The sequence below is a fragment of the Microcaecilia unicolor genome, chromosome 13 (assembly GCF_901765095.1).
Source record: "Microcaecilia unicolor chromosome 13, aMicUni1.1, whole genome shotgun sequence".
Lineage (NCBI taxonomy): Eukaryota > Metazoa > Chordata > Amphibia > Gymnophiona > Siphonopidae > Microcaecilia > Microcaecilia unicolor.
Genome location: NC_044043.1, coordinates 15,013,764 through 15,031,832, shown reverse-complemented (window position 1 = coordinate 15,031,832; position 18,069 = coordinate 15,013,764). Strand labels below are relative to the sequence as shown.

At 43.7% G+C, this 18,069-nt stretch overlaps 1 protein-coding gene across 2 annotated transcripts in view; it reads left to right on the top strand.

The window, feature by feature from the left end:
• The window catches only part of BUD23 (BUD23 rRNA methyltransferase and ribosome maturation factor), a 49,595-nt gene that overhangs the window by 5,054 nt on the left and 26,472 nt on the right, over nt 1–18,069 (top strand). Inside the window, exons 2-5 of one of the 2 annotated variants that reach the window (XM_030186018.1) lie at nt 4,351–4,388; nt 7,079–7,174; nt 7,481–7,563; nt 17,466–17,562. In XM_030186018.1, coding sequence (XP_030041878.1) covers nt 4,351–4,388; nt 7,079–7,174; nt 7,481–7,563; nt 17,466–17,562 — 314 coding nt within the window. The remainder of the gene's footprint in view (nt 1–4,350; nt 4,389–7,078; nt 7,175–7,480; nt 7,564–17,465; nt 17,563–18,069) is intronic. The other variant, XM_030186019.1, reaches the window with a different exon arrangement.

Here is an 18,069-nt window from a genome sequence, read left to right as displayed (position 1 = left end):
CCTGATTTAGATTGTAAGCTCTTTTGAGCAGGGACTGTCTTTTCTTCATGTTCAGCTGTGAAGCGCTGCTTACGACTGGTAGCGCTATAGAAATGATTTGTAGTAGTAATAAGGATTAGAGGAGTAAGTATCTTGGAAGAGCAATGTTTTCAAATTGGTTTTGAATTGATCAAGAGATTTGAGAATGTCTCAAATGATTTTGCAGAGTTCCATTTTGGAGCCTGTACTGAAAAATATTGCTTCCCTAATATGTTCATGATAGGATCTCTCTGTAAGTTGGGTCGTTGTAATGAAGAAGTTCTGCAGATCTAAGAGTTCTAGATGGGGTATATGGAACTAGATGTCATGCTAGATAAAGGGGTTCATCGGAGATACGGATTTTATATATTAATAACAATATTAGTAACCCTGTGAGAAATGGGCAACCAATGAGCTTTTTCAGATTTTCCTTTAAACTTCTGTTATGAAAGATTCTAAAATGTAGAAATGTATTCTTGTTGTTTGGTTTCTGAAATACTGTGTTTTTTTTTTTTTTTAATTTATTTATTAATTTCAAATTAAATTGACACGTAAATTTTACATTGTCATGAAATACAGCATCATAATGTTATATAAAGTATATGGATACAGCTCAAATATAAAGGGAAGAAAATAAAAACGAAAAACATTTTTCCCCCCATCAGTATCCACTAAACTATTAATCTGTAACATTCAGTTATATTGCTTCCTTAGACCACATATTGAGGGGGACGGGCAAACATATTAGAGAAGTTACTTATTATATTCAATTTCAAGAAGAACTGATGCAATCCCAAACTCATATCATAACAGGCTTTTTAGAATCTAAGAAGACTCTCAATTGGTCAGGCGAAAAAAAGACATACTTTGTTGAACCTAACCGAACTATACATTTACATGGGTAGGCCAGTAGGAAAGATCCTCCCAAGTCCCAAGTTTTTTTGTTTTAATTCCAGAAAAAGTTTTCTTCTCTGTTGAGTAGATTTAGTAACATCTTGAAACATCCAAACCTTGGCACCCGCAAATAGTGTGACTGAATTCCGAAAATAAAGACGTAAGATTGCATTAAGATCTTGCTCAAAAGTAAATGAAATTAATAAAGTCCTTCGCTCCGTATTAGTGTCCAAAGTTTGTTCTAATATTTCGGATATATTCGCCAAATCCAAACTTTTCTCTCCTAGACCACCTGGTAACAAACCTGTAAGCTGTCTTCTTGATTAAAATGCCCAAGAAAGGGATCTCATTAAAATCATAATGAAGTTTAAATTGTAAGTTATTGTCACAGGTATTCAGCCATCTATAAAAATGCAACAAATCATCTTCATGTCCCCCACCAAAGTGAAAGGACATCATCAATGTATCGTAAATCACTTTTTTTCCTAGAACCTCCATCTATCATATACAGGGGTGGAAAAGTAACAAAACAAAACTTCCTTTCCATTAACTTGCAGAGCTACTTGTTGCTATAATTAGCTATATTTCTGTCCTCCTGCTGCTGACTTTATAGTCCCTCCTTTCCGACTCCTCTCCCACCCACCCCTATGCTACCTCTTCCTATATAGAAAAAACAAAAGACAATTATCTTCGATAAACTCTCTATTGGATGATCCTGCTTATCGATATCCCTTAACATACCGCACCTTCTCACACTTAATGTGACCTGTTGCTACTAACCTTACAGTAGTAGTCGCTGAGCCTCATTGTGGACAGCCCCAAGATCCTCATTAAAAAAATATATAAGCTAAGAGATTAGGGGTGGTACTACCAAATTTGACACATGAAGCACAGGTGGGGTTTGTGCAGGGTAGATCTGTAACTAAGAACTTGCGAAGTATTTTACTATCTTTAGAACATCTTAAAGGGTCTGCAGAAAACGCTTTATTGGTCAGTTTTGATGCCGAAAAGGCATTTGATCGGGTGGAATGGGCGTTTTTATTTGCAATTTTAAGTAGATATGGGTTTTCGGGATGGTTTGTACAGGCAATTAAAGCACTATATAACACACCTAGAGCACGGATCATGGTAAACGGAATGGTATCGGCAAATTTTGAGATCATGAGAGGGACACGACAGGGATGTCCACTCTCCCCGTTACTATTTGCATTATACTTAGATCCGTTGATACGAGACATAATTTCAATAAGATCCATTAGGGGGGTGGAGATTGGATCGATGAAATTCAAAATTGCAGCATTTGCGGATGATTTGCTGGTAGCACTTACTAACCCAAAGACATCACTTGCAGATCTTTTAGAAATAATCAAGGAATTTGGAGATCATTCAGGATTCAAATTAATTTGGATAAGTCAGAAGCCCTGGCGATACCAGTTAATACCAAAGCTCTTTGGGGAGCAGAATTCCCGCTGAGATGGGTAGAAGGTTCTTTTAGGTACCTGGGAGTTTTGCTTGCTTCTCAGACAGGAGACATATACAGCCTAAATGTCAATAGATTGTTTAGTCAAACAGAACAACAGCTGGCTATCTGGAAGATGTTACCGGTGCCATTAATAGGTCGAATTTGTCTCATACGAATGGTAATATTACCCAGATGGCTATATGTATTACAAGTCCTGCCATTGAGATTATTACAGAAAGATATCAAACGATTCTATAGAATGGTAGGACAGTTCTGTTGGGCAAAGAGAAAGGCCAAACTGAAGTTGCAGTTGATGCTGGGGAACTGGCAGCAGAGTGGACTGGGATTGCCTAATCTACAATACTATAATCTGGCCAGCCTGTTGCGGTTAGTAAGAGATTGGATTTTTTCTGCAAACACACACACCCCACTAGATTTAGAAAAGGAATACTTTGGTCCCTATAGTATGGTGACCTTGCTGCATCTCAATAATAAATCGGTGCCACAGAAATTTAAGGGTAGTATAATACTGACTCCTCTACAAGAGGCATGGAAATACTTGGGGGTAAAACTGGGGGGGACAACTGAATACGACAGAACTGCTGACCATAAGGGGGAACCCGTTGTTTACGCCAGGATTGGAAAATCAGGTGTTCCGGATGTGGGCAAGGAGAGGGCTCACATGTCTAAGAACGATAATAGATTTAGAAGGGAAAATTAAACCTCTAAGTCAACTAATAACTACTGACGCTGCAAACTGGGAAGATGTGTTTGGGTATGGTCAGATAAAACACTATATACAAACACTTGATGCAGAAGAGCTTAAGTTTCAATTGGGGGAGAAAATTAAACAGTTTTATGATGAAATATCAGAGGAAGCCCCCACAATTTCGCAGCTCCACAAACAATTGTGGACTTTGAGGTCAGATAAAGATTGGTCACAACTTCGCCGTAGGTGGGAAGTAGATACAAAAGTAGATTTATCTAATTGGGACATAGCAGCACACATTCGGAACATTCCTAAAGTGATTAATGGAGCAAATTATAGAGAATGTGCATTTAGAATAGTACATAGAGCATATTTCACACAACGCCAGTTCTATAAAGTAGGAGGGATTAACACACCAACCTGTACGAAATGCACACTGGAGGAAAACTCGTTCTATCATGCATTTTGGGAATGCACCAAAATACAGTTTTTTTGGGGAAAGATACTGGCATTTATGAATTCAATCATTTCGCGTACTATAGTGGGCACTCCGGTGCAATTATTATTGGACTGCCCAGGAGCATTTCGTGGCCTTCCGGCAGATGAAATATTGTTAAGTCGCAAATTATGTGTGGTAGCCAAAAAGTGTATTTTGCAATGTTGGACCTCGGATAAACCCCCAGATTACTGGCATTGGCGAAACCAGGTGCATCTTTTAATGACATGGGAAGCAAGAAGTGCAAAAGGCTCATGTCGTGGGAAAAAATGCTTCCTTAAAGTTTGGGGACCTATGTTGGATATCTTAACGCAGAGAGGCCGGAGTCTTATACTCAATAAGCTTTGATAATATTATAGAATAATGGTACACATACTGAAACTCAAAAATACAATGTAACTATTAATGAATGTCAGGGGAGAGAGGGTGGGGGGAAAGAAAGGAGGGGGGAATACAAAAGATGACTGTGATGTATATTTAACAAACATCCCCCCCCTTAAATGTACGTTTGGCTGTTAATGAGCATGTTTGGGAGGGTAGGCAAAGGGACCAGGGGAAGATGTATAAACTATTGATGATGGACTTTATTGATGTGTACAAGTTGATATGTTAAATTACTTATAATGCCCAATGATAGATGTACTGGCAATGTTAAAATGTTTATAATGTTGAATCATCAATAAAAACAGTTGAAAATAAAAAAAAAAAAATATATATATATATAGTAGTTCTTTTGCTTATGTTGTACCTTTTTTTTCTCTCTTTTCTTAGTTTTACAATGAAGAGGAAGCCAAGAAATACACACAGAAGTAAGAACATGTGACCGTTTTAATGTCTGCAAAAAAGAAAAGGCTAACCCTATGTGTAAAATCCAAACACGAAAAAGTAAGGATGCACGAACACCTCTCCAATCCAATTGCAGAGACGCAGATAATGTTTGGAGTATTTTATTGAAGCGTATCAATAAATAAGCAAGCAGACTCGACATGGACCGATGTTTCAGCACTTAGCGCCTGCTTCAGGAGTCATGTATCTTATGTTCAAATATACAAAAGCAATTATCTCAAAACCAATAAGAACATTTCATACACATAGATATATAAATATATATGGATAGTGTATTCATGTGTGTACAATATTCAAAAGTAATGCATTAAAAAGTGAGACATTAAAGGAAACAAACACCAGCCACCACCATCACATAGCATAAAAAGAGTGTGCTGCAAAATAGGAACCAATAGTGTAACGTGAAACTGCTGGACCATTTGTTTCATATATGTGCTTTTAAAGCCAGGTCACATTTTAGCATAGTAACATACCCTGTTTCCCCGAAAATAAGACATCCCCTGAAAATAAGACCTAGTAGAGGTTTTGCTGAATTGCTAAATATAAGGCCTCCCCCGAAAGTAAGACCTAGCAAAGTTTTTGTTTGGCCCCGATGGGACATGGACACAGAAACCTTAATTTTTTTTGCTGCAACCCAAAGATGAAATAACATTAAAGAAATGCAAGAAACAAGACTGAGGTGGAAAATCCATCATCCAGTGGACTCCTACTATCCTCCTTCACGCTTTTGTGAAGATCAACTACCGGTAAGTGAGCCCGTAAAGAGAAGAAACATCCCCCTTGCAGAAATAATAAAAGAAAAGAATATGAGTAACCGAGCCCTTTCGGCGCTGCTCCATCGCCGAAGGGCTAAGTCAGACTAGAAGGATGGAAAGTGTTGCGAATGTACAGGAGGAGCGCATAAAGCGCCACCAATGGGGAACAGAGCTACCGTAGAATTTTTTTTTACCGTTTGTAATATGGTAGGGATGATCCTGCGCCCTAAGCCCTCTCACAACCTCCCGAGACCCCCAGCCGGAGCAGCCTGGCCCCACATTCCATTACCTTCCCTAGTGCATACCCCGCCTCCATTCCCAGCCCGGCCAGGGTGGCTCTGCTCCGCTCGAGTCCTGCGGTCACTGTGGACAGATAGGCGAGCCACGGCCTACTCCTGCAGGATACCGCCCCCCCACTTCAATACTGTTCCCGACCGCCACAGTCTCCTTACTACTCCCGAATAAGACATCCCCTGAAAATAAGACCTAGCGCATCTTTGGGAGCAAAAATTAATATAAGACACTGTCTTATTTTCGGGGAAACACGGTAGTAGATGATGACAGATAAAGACCTGTACAGTCCATCCAGTCTGCCCAACAAATAAACTCATTATATATGGTATGTGATACTTCATATGTATACTTGGTCTTGATTTATCCTTCTACAATTCTGCATAAATGGTCCAGCAGTTTCACGTTACACTATTTTTTTTGCTGCTAGTCATTCATTTAGGTCTGCGCCTGGACTTTTTTTTTGCTGACACTGCACCCTTGTGATCATTGTTTTGATAGAGCAGGTTAGTTTTATTTTTCCCTTCCCCTGTGGCCTTTTTTCCCTCCCTTTTCTTTCCCAATGCACACCGTTTTATAATTCACCATTATTGATTGATATCAAACATATAAACGGCGAGTGACCGTACTCACTGCAAATGCGCAGTAGAGACTTCCCTCTCTGTCCCGCCCCCGCGTCAATACGTGATGACGGGGGGGGGGGGGGGGCGGGACAGAGAGGGAAACTGCGCCGCCGACGTTGCTATCGCTCCCCCCCCACTCGGAGTCGCCGCCGCCACCCCTCCACCCGGCCCGGGCCCTCTCTTCCCTTCTGAACTTACAGATCCATTCGCCGAACGCAGCAACGCACATCAGCTGAGCTGCAGTGAGCCCTTCCTTCTTTGCCTGTGGCCCCGCCCTCCTGTGACGTAACATCAGCGAGGGCGGGACACACACAGGCAGAGAAGGAAGGGGCAGCTCAGCTGATGTGCGTTGCTGCGTTCGGCGAATGGATCTGTAAGTTCAGAAGTGAAGAGAGGGCCCGGACCAGGTGGAGGGGTGGCGGCGGCGGTGACGACTTCGAGGGGGGGGGGGGGCGGTGGCGACTTCGCGGGGGGGGAGGGGAGCGGTGGTGACCGCGGGGGGAGGAAAACATCTATACCAGCCCGTTTTTACAGGCTCAACGGCTAGTGTTCATATATAGCATGCATTTCTCGTCCCAGTTGCTCTGTTCCTGTTTTTCAGCACACTCTTTTTATGCTACATACACACGGTTGGTGTTCATTTGAAATGTTCTTATTGGTTTTGTGATAATTGTTTTTGTGTGTTTGACCATAGAGACATGACTCCTGAAGCAAGCGCTGAAACACAGGTCTGTGTCGAGTCTGCTTGCATATTTATTGATGCTCTTCAACTTGATACTTTCAACATTATATGCGTCTCTGTGATTGGAGGGCTCTTTGTGCATTCCTGCTTTTTCCTGTTTTGATTTATGTTTGGCCAGGGCAGAGCTGGTGTGAGAGGAGCATATCCAGGTGCAGTTGGCAGCATTCTTGTGCTTTGCTATCACTTCTCCTGCTCCCTTTGCAGACTTGTGCTGTAAATTTTCTGATCTTTTTTTATCACAGCTCACGTATGGTTGAGATCCAGACACAAATGTCGGAGAGAGCTGTAGAGCTCTTGTGTCTGCCAGAAGGCCGACCCTCTTACCTCTTGGATGTTGGGTAAGTGAGGAAATGAGAGAAATCTGAGCTGCCAAGGAGTGAGGAGAAGGATTGTTTTTTTCTCAGAGGCTCAGGAAAGAGGGGGGGGGAGGGAAAAATAGCAAGTGTGTACAGTAGTAATTTATTCTGGTCCTTAACATGCAGGGATGTTCTGTATTTTATGGTCCCATAGGGATAGGCTTTTTGTGACCTGTAAGAGAGATGTTAGACACAGTTGTTCTGCACCGCTAGAGATTACATTCATTCTGTGTTACTGTTCTGCGAGTGTGCATTTGTGAATGGAAGACTTTGATTTCCTCTTTCTAGCTGTGGCTCTGGACTGAGCGGGGATTACATATCTGAGCAAGGCCATTATTGGGTTGGGATTGACATCAGCCCGGCTATGCTTGGTAAGTGTGGGCTGTGGTGCATCCTTTATCCTGTGCAACATATTTTTTGGTATTACTATTTCTTAATTTCTACACCCTTTCTCTTTCTCTAGCTGCTTTTATCCTTTTTTGCTCTCTACTTTTTTTTTTTTCTTTCATTTTTTATACTGCATAGATGCCTACCACAGGCCCATTGCAGTATATCAAATGGAATATAATAAGTACATCTACTTCTCAGGCAAGTAAGAAAACTATTTTGAGTGTAAACCAGTCAAAGGATTGTAGTATTTTCCCTTTTACACTGAGGGAAACGTGTTGTGTGAGATGTGATGAAAGTCTGCATGCTGTGTGTTCTTTGTTTGCTTTGTGTATCAGTTTTTCTCTCCTGTTTGGGAAATAGTGGTTAGTGCAGTTGATTCTGTGTGATGTGTAGTGCTTTCTTACACTAACTTGTCCTTCATTATACGCTCTGTGCAAGGGAACTGAAACGTTCTCTTCCTTAGCGTCCCTCCTGAACGGCCTAGAATATGACTGATGGGTTGTGCACCCCTTCCAGCAGGTAGAGACTGAGAACGCTGACTCTAGAGAGAGAGCTAATAAGAGCCCTGGCCAGCTAGAGATAGATTCAGTATTCTCAGTCTCCAGCAGGTGGAGGGTGGTGAGCCTTTAGTCTCATGTCTTTTCTTCTCTTCTTTTTTTCCTTTGTAGTTAAATTCATATAACTCATACAGCAGAGTGCTTTGCAGTACAAATGGATTTGTTTGCAGACAAAGGGGTATTATTTTTCTATTCTGTGCATCGGTGTCTTAAACTTCTTAGTCTGGAGGCTAAGGCCAGTGGGGGGTTCTCATAGCTTCAAGGGTGCTTCACTCGGGTGGTCGGGTCCCTCCCCTTAGTCCTCCTGTTGTCTCCAGGTAGCGCGGTGCATTGCTGCATGTCTGACAGTCTGCCACCTTCTGTTCACAGGAAGAGAAGTTTGAGGTTCGGGAGAGGCAGCCACATAAAGAAAAAAGCGAATTTCCAGTTGATTGAAGCGTGAATGAGCAGGGCAGCTCTGGTTCTGCCTTTGTGCACAGTGGCTTGATTTTTTTAAAAATTTTTTTAGGGGCTGTGGGCGTTTGGTGTACGGGCCCACTTTAAAAAAATAAAATAAGAGGGGGCAGGGCCGCGTTAGTGTTCAATGATAATGTGATGGCAGAGAAACTTCGCAGTTATACAGTGTGTCAGTGGCGAGGGCTTGGAGCAAGCAGTGCCTGTAAGTTTTGCACCACGGTGGAGGTTTTGCTGGAGGCAGGTCCTTCTTTTTCTTCTTTGTCAGTGGCTGCACCTCAGCTGGCTTTGGGGGCCAGGAAAGAAAAGGCGCCAGCTCCCGTTTCGGTGGGAAACTCCGCCATTTTGCCCTCTGTCAGTTTCGGCAGATCGACCTGTTTCCTTGCAGTACCATGTGGTGGATCACTCCATCTTGGGTCTCCCAGGTCAGACAGCAGGATCAGAGAGGGGATTCCCTCCAGCGTTTGTTTTACAGATGTACAAAGCTTTCTTATTGCACAAATCAGGCCCTGCGTCGGTCCCTTCAGGAGGATCCTTGGAGAGACAGGTGGTCTCAGCTAAGTGGCCTAGGGCATCCTGGGAGCTACAAGGAGGATCTAGGGTCAGAGCCAGATCAAGAGGTGCTCTTGTTGGAGGACCATGTATTTTTGGGTGACCATATATTTTTGGGTGACGGTCAGATGTCTGAGGACTCTGGTCCACTGGATTCAGCTACGGAGTCTATCTGTGGTTAGGATTTTCCACAAGGAAGATTTGCAAGAGCTTATTTCCTTGGTGGCCAATAGTTTGCACTTTGAAGAGGAGGATGCCATGGAAGGCCACAAGGTAGATCTTCTGGTAAAGGGAATCAAAAAGCCAGGTGGGACCTTCCCTATGCACCCAGGATATCAGGGATATCATTCGGGCGCAGTGGGAGGTACTGGATTCTTCTTTCAGACTCTCTCTAGGTCTATGGATCGACTGTATCCAGTTCCTGATTCATTCGTGTGCCTTCTCAAGCCTCCTGTAGTGGATGCGGTGGTATCCGCTGTTACTAAATGGAATACGGATCCCATGGATGGGGGCATGGTCCTTAAGGACGTTCAGGATTGTCTTATAAAACAATAGTTTTTGATGTTTCTACCTTGGCAGTTCAGGTGGCTATTTGCAGTTTGTTAATCACTAGGGCTTGTTTCGGCTGTTCTGAGAGGGTCCTGGTTAGAAGTTTTGATGATCTTGCCTTGATAGACGCCAAGTGGCTAAATTTGAGATGGGTTCAGCTTTTTTTAGTGGCTGCCTTATTGAGATTTATTGAGAGCCTCTTCAAAATCTGTGTCTGCGAGATACTAAGGTGCCTCGACTTCCTGAAGACAGGCCTAGGGCGTCTGGTTGCAGGCTGTTTTCAGGCTGCAGTCAGGGTCGGGATTTTCGCCGGTATATCCCAAGCAAATTGACTCCGATCCAGCGGTCTCGGTTCTTTCAGAGAAATCTGTCCTTTCGCGGCACAGTGAAGGTTTCTGGGTTCAACCTCTGATTCCTGTGGGAGCTCGCTTAACACAGTTCTATTGGAGGTGGGCCTAGATTACCTCAGATCAGTAGGTGCTAGAGGTTATTCAAAACGGGTACGCCTTAGAGTTCGCTCAGCATCTTCCAGATGCCTTCTTGGAGTCTCCCTGTCGATCTCACCTCAAGTTGGGCGCAGTCAGGGATATTCTGAAAAGGCTTGTAGAGCTAAAGGCTATTTGTCCAGTTTCCTCTTCAGAGCTCAGACAGGGACGTTATTCCATTTACTTTATCATCCCAAAGAAGGAAAGATCTTTTCGGATGATTCTGGATCTTAAGGCTGTCAGTCAAGCTCTTCAGGTATCCAGTTTTTGTAAGGAGACTCTGTGTTCGGTCATTGTGGCAGTGACCGCACTGGACTTGACGGAGGCCTACCTGCACATCCCAATTTGACCCATGCACCAGCGTTTTCTTTGGTTTGCGGTGTTAGAGAAACATTGCCAGTTTCGAGCGTTGCCATTCAGTCTCACTACAGCTCCCTGCACATTCACGAAAGTTATGGTGGTCATCGCAGGAGCTCTCGGGAGAGATGGTAGTCTTGTTCATCCTTACCTAGACGATTGGCTGATCAGGGTGAAGTCGTATTAGGAGAGTATGGAAGTCGTGACTCTAGTGGTTCACTTCCTACAGTCCCTCGGTTGGGTGGTCAACTTTCAAAAGAGTCACCTAGTGCTGTCTCAGTAGCTGGACTATCTGGGGGTGACCGACATTCTGCAGGGTCAAGTATTTCTCCTCCCGCCCAGAATTCTGAAGTTACAGACTCAAATTCAAATGTTTTTTCACAAGTCTGTGCCGTGTGCAAGGGATTATCTTCAAATTTTGGGCTCCATGGTGGTGACGATAGAGATGGTGCCTTGGGCCAGGGCACACATGAGATTTTTGCAGAAGTCTCTCCTGGCTAGATGGTCATAGAAGGACCCTCTGCAGGTAAGATTGCCTCTGCGAGTACGGGAGTGCGAAAGCCTCCGTTGGTGGCTTCGCATGACCAATCTTTCTGAGGGGGATGCCTTTTTGATCTGCTGCGGTGGATTGTCACAACAGATGCCAGCCTCAAGGGCTGGGGAGTTCACTGTCATGGACAGTATGCACAGCAGCTTTGGTCTCGCCGGAGACTTCCTGCTCGATCAGTCTCTTGGAAAGTAGAGCAATATGGCTGGCGCTCAAAGCGTTCCATCTGCTGTTTGTAGGCGAGACGGTTTGCATCCTTTCAGACAATGCCACAGCAGTAGCTTATATCAGTCGACAAGGGGGACGAGGAGTTGGCAGCTGGAACTGGAGATGGCGCAGCTTATGTCTTGGGTGGAACAGTCTAGTTGCCCTCTCGGCATCTCGTGTAGCAGGAGTGGTGAATGTTCAGGCGGACTGTCTCAGTTGCAACACTAGACCCGTGGGAATGGGCTCTCAGCAAGACTGTGTTTCAGGAGATTGTAGCTCGATGGGGGCTTCTGGTCATGGATATCTTAGCCTCAAGTCTCAACACGAAAATGCCTTAATTTTTCAGTCGAGGAATAGATCTCAAAGCAAAGAGTGTTCATGCTCTTCTCCAGCCTTGGCCTTCCAGGCTTCTCTATGCATTTTCTCCATGGCCTCTGCACGCGGGGTGGGGGGGGGGGGGCGCGCGTGTGATTCAGAAGATAGGCACACAGGGATCGAGTAATCCTGGTGGTGCCGGATTAGCCCCGCAGGCTTTGGTATGCTGATCTTCAGCGCCTTCTTGTCGGCTCTACGCTCAAGCTTCCATAGTCGCAGGATCTCCTGGTCCTGGTCTTTAGATTGTACACCTGTCTTTTAGATTGTAAGCTCCTTGAGCAGGGACTGTCCTTCCATGTTAAAATTGTATAGCGCTGCATAACCCTAGTAGCGCTTTAGAAATGTTAAGTAGTAGTAGTAGTAGGTTTTGGTGGCTCATCCAGACCCTGCTCGATTTTTGTCTTGCAACCTGGGTTTTGACCTGGCACAATTGACGAAGAGGGGTTATTCCGCTGCAGTGGTGGCCACGATGCTTTGGTCTCAGCGTAGGTCAACCTTTCTGAATTATATCAGGATTTGGCGAGTTTTCGAGGCTTGGTGTGCAAATCAGAACTTCTCTCCATTTCACAACGGGGGTTTGATAAAGGCCTGGCTCTGGCTTCTCTTAAAGTGCAAATTGCTGCTCTGTCATTTTGGGGGGTGCATTCAAGGGAAGTTATTAGCTAGCCATCCGGATGTTTCTTGGTTTCTGCATGGAATGGGTCTCATTCGTCCTCTCTCTAGGACCATCTTTACAGTTTGGGACCTTAATTTGGTTCTTTCGGTTCTCGTTAAGTCACCCTTTGAACCCTTGGTGTCATCTACTCTGAAAGAATCGATGCTCAAGACTATTTTTGGTGGCCATTGCTTCGGCCAGGAGAGTGTGGGAATTCCAGGCTCTTTCCAGTCTGTCTCCATTTTTGGAATTTTCTAAGGAGCAGGTGGTCTTTTGGCCCAGTTTCTTCCTTTCTTCCTAAGGTCGCCTCGAGGTTCTATTTGGTTCTTCCTCCGGGTTGCAGGATCAACGTCACCAGAGGGCAGGCTGCGTCGTGGGTGGAGCGCTTTCTGGTTCCTCCTGTTGAAATTTGTAAGGCATCAACTTGACCCTCCTTGTATTCCTTTTTATTAACATTACAGATTTGACATTGTGTCTTCAGGAAGCGGTGTTTGATGCGAAGGTGCTCAAGCCTGGTTTGCTAGGATCCCTCCCATGATCATACTGCTTTACTTCCCATCAGTCACATTCTGGGCCAGTCCAGAGGGACGCTAAGGAAGGAGAAATTTAGTTCTTACCTGCTAATTTGCTTTTCTTTAGTCCCTCTTACAGTTTGATCAGATTTTGTACAGTTCTCCTTGTATATTAGGATTTATTTACTGCCTATTTGAAGGAATTCACTCAAGGCGGTGTATAGTAAGAATAGATCAAACATGAGCAATAGGCAATTACAGCAGTAAAAATATTCAAATAACAATACAAAGTATGGCATGGTATACTACTTACAATGTCAACACAATACGTAATTCATCCCAGAGTACTGATAGAATTGAAAAATGAACTTGCAGAACTATTGTTAGTAATATGTAATTTATCTTTAAAATCGAGCATGGTACCGGAAGACTGGAGGGTGGCCAATGTAACGCTGATTTTAAAAAAGGTTCCAGAGGAGATCTGGAAAATTATAGACCGGTGAGCCTGACGTCGGTGGTGGGGAAAATGGTAGAGACTAAAAATTGTAAAGAAAAAAAAAATTGCAGAGCATATTCAAAAGCATGGATTAATGAGACAGAGTCAATATGGATTTACTGAAGGGAATCGTGCCTCACCAATCTATTACATTTCTTTGAAGGGATGAACAAACATGTGGATAAAGGTGAGCCAGTTGATATTGAGGCATATTTTCAAAGCACTTTGGGAGGCTAAGTTCCATAGGTTTCTATGGAACTTTGGGAGGCTAAGTGCTTTGAAAATATGCCTCATTGTGTATCTGGATTTTCAAAAGACGTTTGACAAAGTACCTCATGAAAGAATCCGGAGGAAATTGGAGAGTCATGGAATAGGAGGTAGTGTCCTATTGTGGATTAAAAACTGGTTAAAAGATAGAAAACAGAGAGTAGGGTTAAATGGTCGGTATTCTCAATGGAGAAGGGTAGTTAGTGGGGTTCCCCAGGGGTCTGTGCTGGGACCGCTGCTTTTTAACATATTTATAAATGACCTAGAGATGGAAGAAACGAGATAATTTGCTGATAACATAAAGTTATTCAAAGTTGTTAAAAATTACAAGAGGACCTTACGAGACTGGGCATCTAAATGGCAGATGACGTTTAATGTCAGCAAGTGCAAAGTGATTCATGTGGGAAAGATGAACCCAAATTATAGCTACGTAATGCAAGGTTCCACGTTAGGAGTCACTGACCAAGAAAGGGATCTAGGTGTCGTCAATAATATGTTCAAACCTTCTGCTCAGTGTGCTATGGCGGCTAAGAGGAGTGGGCTAGTGGTTAGAGTGGTGGACTTTGGTCCTGGGGAACTGAGGAACTGGCAGCGCCTTGTGACTCTGGGCAAGTCACTTAACCCTCCATTGCCCCAGGTACAAATAAGTACCTGTATACAATATGTAAGCCGCATTGAGCCTGCCATGAGTACATAAGTACATAAGTAGTGCCATACTGGGAAAGACCAAAGGTCCATCTAGCCCAGCATCCTGTCACCGACAGTGGCCAATCCAGGTCAAGGGCACCTGGCACGCTCCCAAAACGTAAAAACATTCCAGACAAGTTATACCTAAAAATGCGGAATTTTTCCAAGTCCATTTAATAGCGGTCTATGGACTTGTCCTTTAGGAATCTATCTAACCCCTTTTTAAACTCCGTCAAGCTAACCGCCCGTACCACGTTCTCCGGAAACGAATTCCAGAGTCTAATTACACGTTGGGTGAAGAAAAATTTTCTCCGATTCGTTTTAAATTTACCACACTGTAGCTTCAACTCATGCCCTCTAGTCCTAGTATTTTTGGATAGCGTGAACAGTCGCTTCACATCCACCCGATCCATTCCACTCATTATTTTATACACTTCTATCATATCTCCCTCAGCCGTCTCTTCTCCAAGCTGAAAAGCCCTAGCCTTCTCAGCCTCTCTTCATAGGAAAGTCGTCCCATCCCCACTATCATTTTCGTCGCCCTTCGCTGTACCTTTTCCAATTCTACTATATCTTTTTTGAGATACGGAGACCAGTACTGAACACAATACTCCAGGTGCGGTCGCACCATGGAGCGATACAACGGCATTATAACATCCGCACACCTGGACTCCATACCCTTCCTAATAACACCCAACATTCTATTCGCTTTCCTAGCCGCAGCAGCACACTGAGCAGAAGGTTTCAGCGTATCATCGACGACGACACCCAGATCCCTTTCTTGATCCGTAACTCCTAACGCGGAACCTTGCAAGACGTAGCTATAATTCGGGTTCCTCTTACCCACATGCATCACTTTGCACTTGTCAACATTGAACTTCATCTGCCACTTGCACGCCCATTCTCCCAGTCTTGCAAGGTCCTCCTGTAATTGTTCACATTCCTCCTGCGACTTGACGACCCTGAATAATTTTGTGTCATCGGCGAATTTAATTACCTCACTAGTTATTCCCATCTCTAGGTCATTTATAAATACATTAAAAAGCAACGGACCCAGCACAGACCCCTGCGGGACCCCACTAACTACCCTCCTCCACTGAGAATACTGGCCACGCAATCCTACTCTCTGCTTCCTATCTTTCAACCAGTTCTTAATCCATAATAATACCCTACCTCCGATTCCATGACTCTGCAATTTCTTCAGGAGTCTTTCGTGCGGCACTTTGTCAAACGCCTTCTGAAAATCCAGATATACAATATCAACCGGCTCCCCATTGTCCACATGTTTGCTTACCCCCTCAAAAAATGCATTAGATTGGTGAGGCAAGACTTCCCTTCACTAAATCCGTGCTGACTTTGTCTCATCAGTCCATGTTTTTGTATATGCTCTGCAATTTTATTCTTAATAATAGCCTCCACCATCTTGCCCGGCACCGACGTCAGACTCACCGGTCTATAATTTCCCGGATCTCCTCTGGAACCCTTCTTAAAAATCGGAGTAACATTGGCTACCCTCCAGTCTTCCGGTACTACACTCGATTTTAGGGACAGATTGCATATTTCTAACAGTAGCTCCGCAAGTTCATTTTTTAGTTCTATTAATACTCTGGGATGAATACCATCAGGTCCCGGTGATTTACTACTCTTCAGCTTGCTGAACTGACCCATTACATCCTCCAAGGTTACAGAGAATTTGTTTAGTTTCTCCGACTCCCCCGCTTCAAATATTCTTTCCGGCACCGGTGTCCCCCCCAAATCCTCCTCGGTGAAGACCGAAGCAAAGAATTCATTTAATTTCTCCGCTACGGCTTTGTCCTCCTTGATCGCCCCTTTAACACCATTTTCGTCCAGCGGCCCAACCGACTCTTTGGGAAAGCGCGGGGTACAAATGTAACAAAAAAAAAAAAAAGAATGTTAGGTAGTATTAGGAATGGAAAACAAAAATGAGGACTTTATAATGCCTTTGTATCACCTTGAATATTGTGTTCAATTCTGGTCACCACATATCAAAAAAGATATAGTGGAATTAGACAAGGAGCAGAGAAGGGCGACGAAAATGATAAAGGGGATGGGACGACTTCCCTATGAGGAAAGGCTAAAGCGGCTAGGGCTCTTCAGCTTTGAGAAAAGACGGCTGAGGGGAGATATGATAGATGACTATAAAGTAATCAGTGGTGTGGAATGGGTAGACGTGAAGCGTCTGTTTACTCTTTCCAAAAATACTAGGACTAGGGGACATGTAATGAAGCTGCAAAGTAGTAAATTTAAAACGAATCAGAGAAAAACTTTCTTCACTCAACATGTAATTAAACTCTGGAATTCGTTGCCAGAGAATGTGGTAAAGACTGTTAGCTTAGTGGGGTTTAAAAAAAGGTTTGGACAGCTTCCTAAAGGAAAAGTCCATAGACCATTATTTAAGTGGACTTGGGGAAAATCCACTGCTTTTTTCTGGGATAAGCAGCATAAAATGTTTTGTACTTTATTGGGATCTTGCCAGGTATTTGTGACCTGGATTGACCACTGTTGGAAACAGGATGCTGGGCTTGATGGACCTTTGGTCTGGCCTAGTATGGCAATACTTATGTAATAGAACATTTTAATTGACAGTGAAGGGTATAAGCAAAGATGGAACATATAGATAGGTAAGAGAGTTAGAAGGTAAGGTGACTGATTTAAAGAAAGTTGCACATGAGGTCAGAGAGATGGTTAAATATTATCTCAGCTAGGATAGGAGTGGATAAATATGTCCAGCTGAAGTATGTGCAGCCCGAGTCACTCCTTGTGTGTGTGTGAGAGAGACTTCTCGGTTTGTGTTTTTCTAAAGAACTGTTATGTAAGTTTGCAATTGTTTGAGGAAAAAAATAAAAGCCCAAAGATAAGAGGGGCAGCCAGTTTTGGCTTACTAAGTCTTGGTGGCTGCTCAAGTTACCCAGGTGCACAGAAGGTGTCTTGTCCTTTTTTCTTCTGCTTTTGGACACTAATACTGAATTTATCTGTAGCTGGCCAGGGCTCTTACTGGCACTTTCTAGAGTCAGAGTTCAGTCTCCATCTGCTGGAAGGCATGCACTCCCCATCAGTCACATTCTGGGCCGGTCCAGAGGGACTAAAATAACGGAATTTAGCAGGTAAGAATTAATTTCTCCTTTACATTGAGTGATGCGCCTTCTCCTGCTCCTCTGTGCAGATGTTGCAGTAGAACAGGAAGTAGAAGGAGATCTCATCCTTGGAGACATGGGGCAAGGGGTTCCTTTCCGCCCAGGCACCTTTGATGGTTGTATCAGGTAAGCACTGTGAGAATTTCTGCTTGCTGCTTATTCTGTTCTCACTGCGTGCAGTGGTATTTGTATATAGATTAAGCTTGATATGACTCAAATTTTAGCTTGGTAGGTAAGGCAGACACACTTCTTAGTGGTGCACAACTTTGTCAGAACAAGTAAAGGTAACTGGAAAATACACAGCTTAATGTATGTCTACAGTGCTGTGTACATACTACTACTAATCATTTCTATAGTGCTACTAGATGTATGCAGCGCTGTACACATTATATGCAGGTACTTTGTGTCCTTAGAAGGCTCACAATCTGTTTTTTTGTACCTGGTGCAATGACTTGCCCAAGATCACAAGGAGCTGCAGTGGGAATCAAGCCCATGTTGCCAGGATCAAAGCCTGCTGCACTAACCATTAGGCTACTCCTCCACTCCTGATAAAGATGCCGGTCTACCTGAGCCAGGGAATCAGTGGATGTGAATACGGATGTAGTTTTCTATAAAGGTCAGCAGGTGGCAACA